The sequence below is a fragment of the Rhinolophus hipposideros genome (assembly GCF_964194185.1).
Source record: "Rhinolophus hipposideros genome assembly, chromosome: 16".
NCBI lineage: Eukaryota > Metazoa > Chordata > Mammalia > Chiroptera > Rhinolophidae > Rhinolophus > Rhinolophus hipposideros.
The window spans coordinates 20616754-20628828 of NC_138062.1; the positions used below are offsets into that span (position 1 = coordinate 20616754).

General features: G+C 41.2%; 1 protein-coding gene across 5 annotated transcripts in view; it reads left to right on the plus strand.

The window, feature by feature from the left end:
* The window catches only part of ARHGAP10 (Rho GTPase activating protein 10), a 242171-nt gene that overhangs the window by 171933 nt on the left and 58163 nt on the right, over positions 1 to 12075 (plus strand). For all 5 annotated transcript variants that reach the window (XM_081077090.1, XM_081077086.1, XM_081077089.1 and 2 more), the window contains one exon: positions 954 to 1113. In XM_081077090.1, the coding sequence (XP_080933216.1) occupies positions 954 to 1113 (160 nt within the window). The remainder of the gene's footprint in view (positions 1 to 953; positions 1114 to 12075) is intronic.

Genomic DNA, 12075 nt, shown 5'->3' on the forward strand with positions numbered 1-12075 from the left:
GCTAGGGAGCACTATGTTTTAGAACCTTTGTTTTACATAAAAAGGAACTAAAGGCCAGAAAATATTATGACCTGTCAAGGGTCCTACTCCTGGGATAGCCATTCATTCGTTTGGTCAACAGATAAGCTGAACATTCTAATATGAATCTCCAGTATGATCTCATGTTAATGAATGACATCTGCAAGGACCCTATTCCCAAATAAGACCACTGTGGTAAGTGTGTCTCCATCCTGATGGTTTAACGTGAATGCCTTTGTAGGTGCTGGTAGACACATGGTCGAACAAGACAAAGTCCCTACTTTCATGAAGTCTCTTCTATCTCAGAGAGGGAAGATAAACAGATTACTTTGTCTTTTTAGCACTTAGTACCTGAAATTATGTTTATTTGTAGAGTGAGGGGATAGAGAATACATGTTGGGTGTGGGGCTACAAAGACAGTCTTTATGGAAGGTTTCTCTGAGGATGAGACCTTTGAGTTGAGACCTGAATGAAGTGGCAGAGCTGGTGAGAACAGTTGTCCACGTTGTTCATTGGACCAAAGGGTGCTCTGGGTGCCCTGACCAAGGGTGCTCTGACCAAGCTCTGTGTGCTTGTGCAGGTAATTCTTCTTATTCGTCCCTGGAAGCAGGAGTATAATGATCTGGGCAAAGGGGGATGTTCTAACTAGATGGGCACAGTAAAGGGAGACCTCTGAGTGACACAAGCTTAGCACATATGTGGGCTTACTAAGAAAGCCACTGTGGCTAGAGCAGAACATCAAAGAGAGAAGCACACAGGTGGGACCAGGCCTCATCATAGGTGGTCTCATCAGAGCCAATTATTGCAAAGGCAGACGCTGAGGACAACGCAGTGCTGGTTTTTAGGGAAATAGAGAGTTGCAGAAGACTGTACAGTGCACAGTTTTTGCCTGTCTTTTAACCAGAGACCTTTCTTTTTCCCCTCGTCCACATCAGTGTTTCAAACCACTCCAAGCAGAACCTAATGACTGTGGCAAATTTAGGAGTGGTGTTTGGACCAACTCTGATGAGGCCACAGGAAGAAACTGTTGCTGCCATTATGGATTTAAAGTTTCAGAACATTGTTGTGGAAATCTTAATTGAAAACCATGAAAAGGTAAAACTGTCTGTTTTTCTTTTGTTTTACTTAAAGGAATTGATGAATTTGGTTTGTCACCTTGTGATGCACAATTATTTTCTTAGATTTCTCTTCTCTCTCTCTCTCTCTCTCTCTCTCTCTCTCTCTCTCATGATTTTATTATTATGATGAGCTTGGTTCTGAGTAATTTCCATTGAGCTTTTGTCTTCTGATGGAGTTTCATAAATCTGAAGCCTAATGGCTCCTCTGTGATCTCACTCGTTCAAGGAAGAAATATTTAATTCAGATGCAAATGAATATTAACTGTGTAGCTGTGAGCTGTTTAGGGTTCTTTTTTTCTTTTTCTTTCTTTTTTTTTCCTGCCTTCACTCCTATGTTTGGATTTCTCAAATTATATTTCTGTGACACAGGGAAAATATTTTTGTCAATCTGTGTCATACTCTCTTCAGAAAAACACGTACAGCCTCCCCCCTCCTCTGAATTGTGTTCACAATTTCAGGGTATTCACACGCATCTCGGAATCTGAAGATCCCAGGTTAAGAATCTCTGACTTAAAATGAATAATATCTTAGGTGACACATCTTGTTACTTGTTTCTCTGTAATCATGGAACATACATGATTTCTCAAAAGAAATCAAAAAGTCTACAGTAGACTTTTTCAAGAACATTTACATTTTTCCCCCCTCATTCTGCCCATAGCAGATCAAAACCTTGCTAATAATTTTTCTGCTAAGATAGGGAATTTGAAAACAGTTAAAATGCTTGGTTGCTTATTTGTTCATTAAAAGGTTGTTTTTGTTTGTTTTTTTTAAATTGTGATTTTGTTTTATGCCAATAGTGTGCAAATTAGGTGCTGGGATATAAAGATGAACATTACAGTCCCTAATGGAAAGCAGGTCACAATCTGAGGGTTTGAAGGGCTTGTATCCTCTCTTGCAAACTATGTCATTTACTTGTTTATTTTTCTTAGTTTTAATCTGTTTTTCCCTGCTACAACCATGAGGGCAGAGATCTTTTTGTGCATTGGGAATAATACCTGGTACATATTTAGTGCTCAGTTAGTATTTATTGGATAAATTAATGAACTACTTAAGTTTCGAGGGGTCACAAGAGTGGGAAAAGGATGACAGGGGTATAGTTCTTCAGCGTAGAGCCTTGAAAGTGTTTCTTGAGTCCTTGGTACATTTGCTATTTGCTAGAGCAGTTCTGGCCGGTGCGCATATTGGTTCCCAAAGCTTTGAAACCTGGTCAGAGATTTTCTTTACCAATATGGTGAAAGCTAATTACTTACGGGGGTAAGAAGTTTGTGGGACTTTTTTGTTTTGTTTTGTTTTCGGTAGCTGATGGTGCGTTTGTGCCTTCTTCTATGGTCCTGTCACACTGTCGTTAAACCTCATTAGCGTGCACTGCGCTCTCCAGATAACTTCATGGAACGGTGGCTACTATTCATTTTTTGAAAAAGAAATAATTAGACTACAAGCTTTGAAACGCTGTTTAGTAGCACAACCATCATTAGATTAAATCCCAATTAGGGAACTTTTAACCAATTTATTTGTGAAAATACTGGCTCTGGGTCTTGCTCTCAGATAAAAGGATTTCCATTTAATGCTGTAGCTTCCTATTTTCTGCTCTTATTTGAAGCTGGGAAGATAAGTACCTGATTTTTCTGCCAGGAAGTAGATAGTGCTGCTTTCACCTTGTTAACAACTCTTAGAGGAATTTCCAAGTGGCATTGGCGAGCCAATTATAATAGTTACAGCAGGTGAAACTGGACCCATTTTCCGAGATCAAGCTTTATAGAGCTAAGTAGAGAGGAGGCTTTTAGTTTCTCTCCCTTTCTGGGGCTAGGCTACATAATGCTGTGAACATACAACCAGTGTTAATTGAAGTACTGAGCTGTCCGACCGAGAAGGGAGGGGGTGAGATGCTGAGTTTCAGATTTTTCACTGTGTTGATGGGTTTAGGGTTGGAAGCACCGGGGAAGAAAGAGCCGTTTGTTAATATTTCTGAGAACGTATTTCCCCATTACCTCTTCTTTTCTCTGTAATTTCATCCTTGTCTCCGTTCACTCCCTCTCTCAGCTTTTTGTCCCTGCTGGGCTGGACTTCACTTGAGAGTCCAGGCTCTGCTGTGAGGAAGAATATTTCTGCTGACAGGGGTGGTTGTGCAGGAAAACTTCATGGACCTCGGTACCCATGGGAGTCACAGGTTTCCTTGACAACTGATCCACCTGTACCACCCCACGATTTTTTGTTTGACTTGAACGTGGTGAGGGAAGGATAGAATTCCTCTTAGTAAATGTGTGAGAATGAAAAGAAAACAAGAGAGGAAATACAGATGAGGAAGGTAAAAAAGAGTAGTCTTGTGAAAAAGGAAAAAAATGATACAAAAGAGAGGGGAATCTAGAGAGGAAGTGAGGAGGTCCAGGTAGTGTCTAGTGTGTATGAAGGAGAACAGAGGGGGAAAAATAACAATAGAAGGAAGATGTTTTCTTCTGTTACTTATTTTTCCTCCCAAGGAATGTGAAAAATGTTGATTCTGACTAGGAAAGTCACTAAAGCAGAAGAAGAAACTTTCAGCATATAATTAAAGCAAGAAAGCTTTGGATTAATTTTGGAATTAGAAAAAGACCCCTCATTAATCTGCTTTGGAAATCACATTTTATCCTAGGCTCTTTGGTGTTTTCATAAAATCCATATGTACTTTATAGGAAACTTAATCCATATGTTTTGGCTTCATTTCCACATAATACATTAAGATGTTATTTTAAAAGAAGTGTTTGTGGGCCAAAAATATTATCAAGGTCTTTCTTCCTTTGCAAACCAGAAAATTGTATTTCCCAGGTGGAAAAGGGGTACTAAAATTGCCAAGGATTTCAAATTGTGGTTGTGCCTTAGAATCTGTGAGTTTTGCATAAGTTTTGTTCTTAAAGTATACATGTTGTGGATTAATTCAGTATAGTGCCTGCTTTGAGTCATACATGGTGTGAAATTTGGGGGACATGAAGACAGGGAGTCTAGCAGGGAGAAAGAAGAAATACCGAATGGTATCTGCAGGAGATGGTGGAGAGCAAGGGTTCTCAGAGAGACAGAGACAAAGCAGCTAAGGTTTTAGAGGAGAGTACATCCAACTATGGGGAATCTGGAACGTGTCCTGAATAGTGCTTTGCCCAGGTTTTAGAATGGAGTTTGAGTAGGTGGAGATGTTTTAAGAGAATATTTCAGGTCTGGGGGATCACACAATCAGAGAAACACAGAGTAGGTATGTGTTTTACAAATGTGGCTCCTGCTGGAACCTGGTTGAGTGGCACGAGATGAGATTGGACAGAGATTTGGGCCAGGTGTAGGCAGGTTCTGAATGCCCCGTAGGAATTTTGGATTTAATTTTATAGGTACTCAGGCATCTTGTGGTTTCCAAGTAAACTGCTTCAGGAAGCTAAATTTGGCAGCAGGGTTTGCCGTGGAAAGTAGAGGAATAAAAGGTCAGGCAAGGGGCCCCATGGCGTCGATTAAGGGCCTTGTAGTGTGAATGGAGAGTTACAGGCTGGAGAGCATTCATTTTGTGAGGTGCTCTAGACAAAAACCCCGTGACTGGGTTTGTGGGGCGTCTCTGAGGAGGGTGTTATCAATAATGCAGAGGACTAATTCCTGGCAGAACATAGGTGCCGTTAGTGATAGAAGGGGGAAAATGAGGAGTGAGATGAGTTCAGTTTATATGACGCTGAATTTTAGTTGTGGTCTGATGTCCAGCAGGTAGTTGGAGGTTTGGGGCTCAACCTTGTGAGATAATTTAGTCATAGAAAGTTTAATATAAGGTAAAAAGGCATGAGATTGACATAAAGTGTTTATCGGATGCTCATTGCTTTATATGCTTTTGAACTCTACAGAGTGTTTATCTCATATAATCCTAGTGTTTACATGTGTGTACTCGTATGTGTGTGTATACATATGCACACACACTTAAGATATATATATATATATATATTTTTTTTTTTAAATAGATACACACTAAAATATATGAAATCCCCATTGCATATGTGTAATAGTATTCCTATCATGCACAAAACACTCATTACGTATGTTGTCTGTTTACAGTTACGAGAACACTGAAGGCGAGCGATTAGCTTGCTCTTGAGCACATAGCTAGTGAGTGCAGCACCTCGCTTTAAACTAAGGATTGTGGAACCCCAGAGGCTTTGCTTTCCATCACTAGGAGAACGGAAGAACAATGTCCTTGAGAAACACCAAGATTTTACTATTAATGAGCAAAAAGGAGCCAGAAGAAACCCTGGCAAGTTCAGGGTCAGGGATGTTGAGGGGCATTTTCAGTGATGCCAGATGCTGTCACAATACGGGAGGAGATGAGGACTAGCAGATGGTATGTGTTCCCTCCAAAATGTCTGTTGAGAGCAAGAGCTGAAATCAACTTGAAAGGTTTTACATGAGTGAGTGTTCGGGAATGAGCCATCGTAAGTATAGATGTCTACTTTGTATTTTCCCTGTGACAGGAGAATACACAGGAGGCAAAGTCAGAAGAGACGTGATAGGGCAGGGAAGAACAGAGTAGGACCTGAGTTGTATGCAGCCTGCTAGTCACTCGCATATTCCGACGCTCTGTTAGCTCCTATATGTGATGTGTCTCTTCCCCAATCCCTGAGAGCCCTTAAAGATTCTGAAGAATGCTTAAGAATCATCAAAGGAAACATTAATATCAGGGTCATTTTAATATCTGTCTCACTTTATGTTCGTACTTAACTTGGCAATTTATGCAAAGTAAGGTATATAATGTTCCTCTCAACTTTACATAATCCACATAATACTATAATTATAATCCAGATTATATTTATCTTGCTAAGGATTTTAATTGGATTTTCGATGTGATCTGCCAAGCGTGGTACGCTGGGTTGTTCTTAGCTTTGTGTGGTCCTTACTGTCTTCTGATGTTCCTTGGTTGTCTGATGGTCAGTAGGTCATGACATTTTTCTAGCCTTTGTGTAGTTTCTGTGGGCCACAAGGTGCCTAGAGATGACCTTTGATTTGCATGAAACTTTTCCTCCATGAAGATTCTAATAACTTTGTCAAAATAAGCATTTTAGCCTTTGAAATAGGTTGTCTCACAGTTTGTCTCATTTTTCCTGGTGTGGAAGTGGAGGCTCTTGGTGATGCTCATGGTTGGTGGAAAAGGCTGATGTTATATGCTTGTTCCCAGGTTTCTTCAGTACATTTTGATTTCCCCCTTTTTATAACATATGTTGCCAAGTCCTTGAATAGCCAGTATCCTCTGGTCGTAAAAGAGCCTAGAAGGAGTAAAGGTGAGAAGGGCATATATGTTTCCCAACAGATGTCTGATGTGATCACCAGAATATGAAATTGCAGGCATGTGTAGAAGAGTGTCCATGGTGCATTGCATTATTCTTGTTAACCTTGGGGCTGACCTTCTGACCTGCACCGACCTATCTTTGCCAGAAGCTACAGAGATGTGTCCCTGTCCCCAGGTTCAATGGTGGGATGGATTCCCTGGTCAGTCCCAACCTCCCGTCGAGCAGCAGCCACATGTGGACTGTTTTCTGATATGGGCCAACACCCCCCCCCCACCCCCCGCATTCCTCTTGCTGCAAAAACAACACATATCCTTGCCTTCTTCTATGGGTCGGTCTCTGTCATCCTTTAATGGAAAGGAGGCCCAAGTAAGTAGTATGAAACATTTTCCTCCTCCGAGTATGAGGAACCTTCTAGTCTTAGAGCGTGCTTGTCATTTCATGGGAAAAAGAAATCTCTTTAAAAATAAACCCAGCCTAAAATGCTTCCTGATTCAGCTCTGCTGGCCCTGGGTTGCTAGGCAGCACCGGTTTTCATGTGATAGAAAAATAAATGTCTTAAACAGCAGCAACAACAATAAAACTCCAAAGTTTCTCAAAGCTTTATGCCTGTCTGAGTAATAGTGACTGTTCAGTGCAGAAGTCAAGACAAGAATATTTGACAAATTTTCAGAGGGTGTTTTTTTTTTTCTTCCAGTTTTCACAAAAGTTGGCCTTTTTGGCGTAGCCAAGAAAACTTTACTGTTATATGTTTTGTGTGTGTGTGTGTGTATTTTTTTTCCCCTCAACAAGGCCTTGCATTTTTGGAGAATTAAAAAAAAAAGATTCAAAAACACAGAAAACTTTCAGTAATACTTTCTGAATCTTTTAAGGAGAGTCAGAAAATAATAATGACATTGTCTTCCCAATTCTTCTCTTTTCATTAGCTATGGCATAGGAAGTCTCTGCTTTGCACTGTAATATAGTGCTTTGCACTCTGTAGAGGGAAGATAGTATTTTTCCATGGGACTAGTGTGATTTGATAAGATGGAATTTGGGAGACAGGGGTCTTTCATTCTATAGCATTTTAGTGTCCAGTGTAGACAAAGCATTGGGGCTGTCTTCAAGAAAATTGAAGAGCTGCAATATAGAAATAGATTTATTCTTTGTTGTTTAAGAAAGCATACTCAGTACAAGTTAGGAGAACTTGCCAGGAGGTCAGTTTTGGACTCAATAGAAGGAAAGACTTCATAATATTTTCAATAATGAGAATGTGTTCATGCTAGAGATGGGATTGAGGAATTAGGGGAAAGCTAGCAGACCTCTGAGGTCTGATTCCAAGCGGAAATTCTCTGCCAGAGTCTCTGGGGATGCAGCGCTACAAAGACAGAGCCGAAGCTCGGTGCTTGGAACTTGGCACTCAGTCAGGATTCGTAGAATTAAAAATGATGAACGGGAATGTGGTCCTTTTGTCCATACACCTTAGTTCTGAGATGCATTCTCTTCTTGGGTCCCACAGCTGGAACATGGCAGTGCTGGGATTCCAACCCAGAACTGTCTGGCTCCGGAGGTGGACCTTTTAAACCCCAGGCTATTCTGCTGCTCCTTCCATTCTAAATGGCTTTAAGTACAAAGCTTTTGTCTTCATGGTCACTGTCTAATAGGCTGGACTAATATTCTCATCCTCAGAAACAGATCTGGAATATATGTAAATTGAACTCAATCACCAAAAATAGAATATTTTGATGTCTCAAATATATTTTCAGGAATCTAAAATTACACCAGATAGAGTGAGAAAATGGAAGTATTACTTCACTATTATGTAAAGAAGTGGTTTTTCTAAACTGTAAGCCAGAGTATTAAGAATAAGCTACATGCCTTTAGCAGAAATTTTAGAATTAAAAATGATAAAAGCGTATGTTAATATAAATATGTATACTGTTGAAGTCTATACAATGATGATTTGCATCAGACTGGGATACTTGCAGAGAAAAGTTATTATTATTATTTTTTCTTTCTTTTCCTGGAAAGGTGTCCTGCTACTTTGCTGAAGGGCAGGGCTAGGAGAAGGATGTTTTTCCTGACTCTGACCTCAGTCTCTTCCCCTTTTACCTCTCTCTGGGTCCCCCTTCATCTATAGTGCCCCGTGTCATTTAGTACAAACATGTCCAAGCAGACGGCCAGCTGCTCCGAGGACTTCTCACTGGGGAGATGGACCCCTGTGGCATGTTTGTAAGACTTGATGCCACTGTCATCTAGATCTACTGACCAGAGCCAGCTAAATGACACCGGAATCTGGGCTGAGTCAGATTCTCTCCTCTGGAGATTTGGAATCAGGATGTGGAGCCAGTGACTGTGAGATCGCCTCTGGGCTTGGGGCTGAAGAAACAACATGGTGGGTCAGGTTCTGGAAGAACAGAGGGGAGAAGTGGGGAGGCCGTGTGCAGAGAAGGATATGGAAGATGCTTAGAAGGGAGGTGCACAGGGGAGAAATGGAGAGTTGCTCTGGTTGACGCTTGATGGCTTTGAGTTACTAATTTGGGGCTGTCTTGAGCTCTTTCTACTTCCTGCTGATTCCTTTTAATAAATTCATTTTTACTTAAGTCAATCTGATAGTGTTTTCGTTGCAACCAGATTATCTTCAGACAGTGTGGGAAATACAGAGTGCAAAGTACCTGCAATTTGATAAGTTTACAGGTACAGTTTCTTCATTGACTTTAACTCAGTTGAGTTTACATTTCAGTGTATGTCGTGAGGACAGCTACTTGTTAGGCCTGTCCTGAAGAAAACAGATCAGTGTGTCTGTTCAGCATACAATAGTTTTAGGTGAAAGTGGTCCTTTGAAGTCACTCAAACCTGAACCTGTGGTGGCCGTATTTCCTTAATTTTATAACTAGAATTTCTTTAACTTTCTTCTTCAGTTTGCTCTCCTCAGACCAAGGTTTGAACCAGATGGAGCATTTCTCTAAACTCTCACGTAATTTTTTTCTGGGTTATTGTTTTCCTAGCTCTTGGTTTCCAGTCTGGTATCCCCATTTCATCTCCCACTGCATTCTCCCACATGTCCCGCCTGGGTGGTCCTCTGGTCTGCCACCAGTCAGTCAGGATTCCGAAGTCCAGTCCTGCCTCTGACAGCCTTTTCCTCTATCTAAAGCAATGGGTTTCAAGTTTTATTACATTAGGATCCATTTTGAAAATTTAATGAAACTCTGGGTCCTGTTTTGAGAAAATAGTACGTTCTATACAGAAAGCCCTCGCTTGATGTCGTTGATGGGTTCTGTGACTTTAGGCAAAACGACATCGGATAAACTGATTTACCCTGGGCTAATTGGGATAAAGAAGAGTTAAGTTCTATGGCATTTCATCCATGTTATGACAAAAAGACCTTGATCGAGACAGTGCTATTCGAGGACCTTCTGTATGCACAAAGGAAATGGATATACAATTACAGGAATTTCTGGGACTGCTGGGCAGGAACCCACATCCACGGGAGAAACCAAGAGCTGCAATAGAGTCCATGAGAAGTTAGGTCCAGAACATGTCTTCAGGCCAGCTTTTCTTGTCTTTTTGCTGTTGACTTGTTTTCCAAACTTTGCTCAGAACTGTGAGGAGAACAGGTAAGGATGTCACTCATCTCAGATTCACGCTTTATTCCATCAGTGACACTTTGTTGTTCCCATTTACCACCTGGGAGCCAGTCACCAAGGAAACCTTTTATTAAAATGGTGACTCCTCAGTTTAGCCATGAAAAGTATGAGCCCAAACTGAAAGATATTCTGCTTAAATAATGGAAGATGGCCACTTTCCATTATTTTGAGATATGCTGATATTCCGCCTGCATGGGGAGGAGGGAGGAAATCAACTTGGGGCAGGTTGCCTGTCTGGTCAGGTCTGGCCTTCACAGTGCACCCTCATTCTCTCGTTTCAGTTCTGATGAATGTCTCTGAAACTAAAACCATTCTCAAGCACCACTGTTGTGTTTAGTCCGTGATAACGCTAGCTGACCGTATGCTCGTATCTCAGTTCCTGCATCCCGTGCCTCACGTGTACCACCGTGCCAGACTCCCAGAAGGAAAGCACATGTCCTGTATAACATCGGCACACATGCATTTTTGTACAGTGTTGGCGTAGCCAGTCATCCTAACCATTTAGGGGATGTTTTAGATAAGTTCAGAGACCTGGTTACCAAACAAGTGCCCAGATGCCAACCAAAAGACAGCTCTGCAAACAGACCTTTCTCAGGAGAGTCCTCTGGGGCCTGCTATGTGTATTCTTTTCTGCACCTGGGGCGTCTTGTAACTGCCACAGCGAGGAGCTGGAAGGGTGAGCTTCTCTGTCACTGGGATTCACAGCCTTGCCGTTTTTGCCCTGGAAGGACTTGCCCCCGCCTGGTGGCGAAGAGCATGGCATCAGCCCTATTGAAGACTGTAGGATTCGCTTTACTGAAGAGCATGGGAGGTGACAAGAATGGGATTGGAACAGGTTAAGTAGATTATGAACCCTGCAGCCTTATCTCGCTGGATTAAGGGTGAAAAGGCCCTCAAAAGCCCTCCTTGTTTTAACTTTCCAGTTGGCCTAGTTCTCCTGGAGGGTGACCCCCAACAGGCAGGAATCAGGTTTGTTAGCTTTATTTCTGTTTTCACCCTTAAGCCCTGTTGAGTGCTGTCTTTGGATCCCCACATTTTCTCAGGGATCAAGGAAGGTACTGCCCTCCCTCCTCTGTGTCTTGTTAAAACGGTCTCCTTACCTCCGCCTGGTAGTGACCGAGGGACACTGACCCTCCTCAGATCTGCTCCCTCCTCTATTTAGCTGCTGAATTTTGCTCTTAAAACCATTTCATAAAGAAGTTTTAAAACGATGTGTAGCCTTCTATCAGTATTCCTCAGGTGAGGTTGCCATCCAGTGTTAACACCATCTCCCTCTTCCCATGATCTGTCTCAAGGTCATTTCTTCTCATGCAGATATTTGTAGAATTATTGTTTCTCTTTTATTGGATTGGTGCAAAAGTAATGGCCGTTTAAAAGGTTAAAAATAATTGCAAAAACCGCAATTACTTTTGCACCAACCTAATACTTTAATTTCTCAGTGGTCATACTGAAAGGACCCCCTTACACATAGTGATTTAGGGGAAGTGTTTGATTTTTCCTTTTGTTTTTGTCACAGGTCTTCTCTTGACTAGGTAGTGATAAATTCTGTTGATCTTTATGCGGTATTGTGTGTTTCTTGTTACCACAGAGATACACAGTAAGTCCTCACCTAATGTTGTCAGTAGGGTCTGTGACTATAAGGAAAACAACATACAACAACGAGTTGCACCATAGGCTAAACGATATAAACAAGAATTAAGTCTCTGTGGCATGTCATCAATGTTATAATGAAACGACGCTGAACAAAATGACGTTATTTAGGGATCCGTTGTACAAGCATGTATAATTTTAGGGTAGAGTAAAAACCTAATTACCTAACGCATTGTATTTTATCTGAAATCTGCTTCTAAATCTAGGAATAGGAAGTAAGATGAGCCATGGCTTGGTGATTATAGGTAGATAATGTGTATACAGGAGTTCATTGTATTATTCTTTTCATGTGTCTGTGTGTGTGTGTGTGTGTGTGTATGAAATTATTCATGATAAAGATAAAAGTTAAGTGATCTGATATTTGATGCTTGCATCCTATCTTTTATG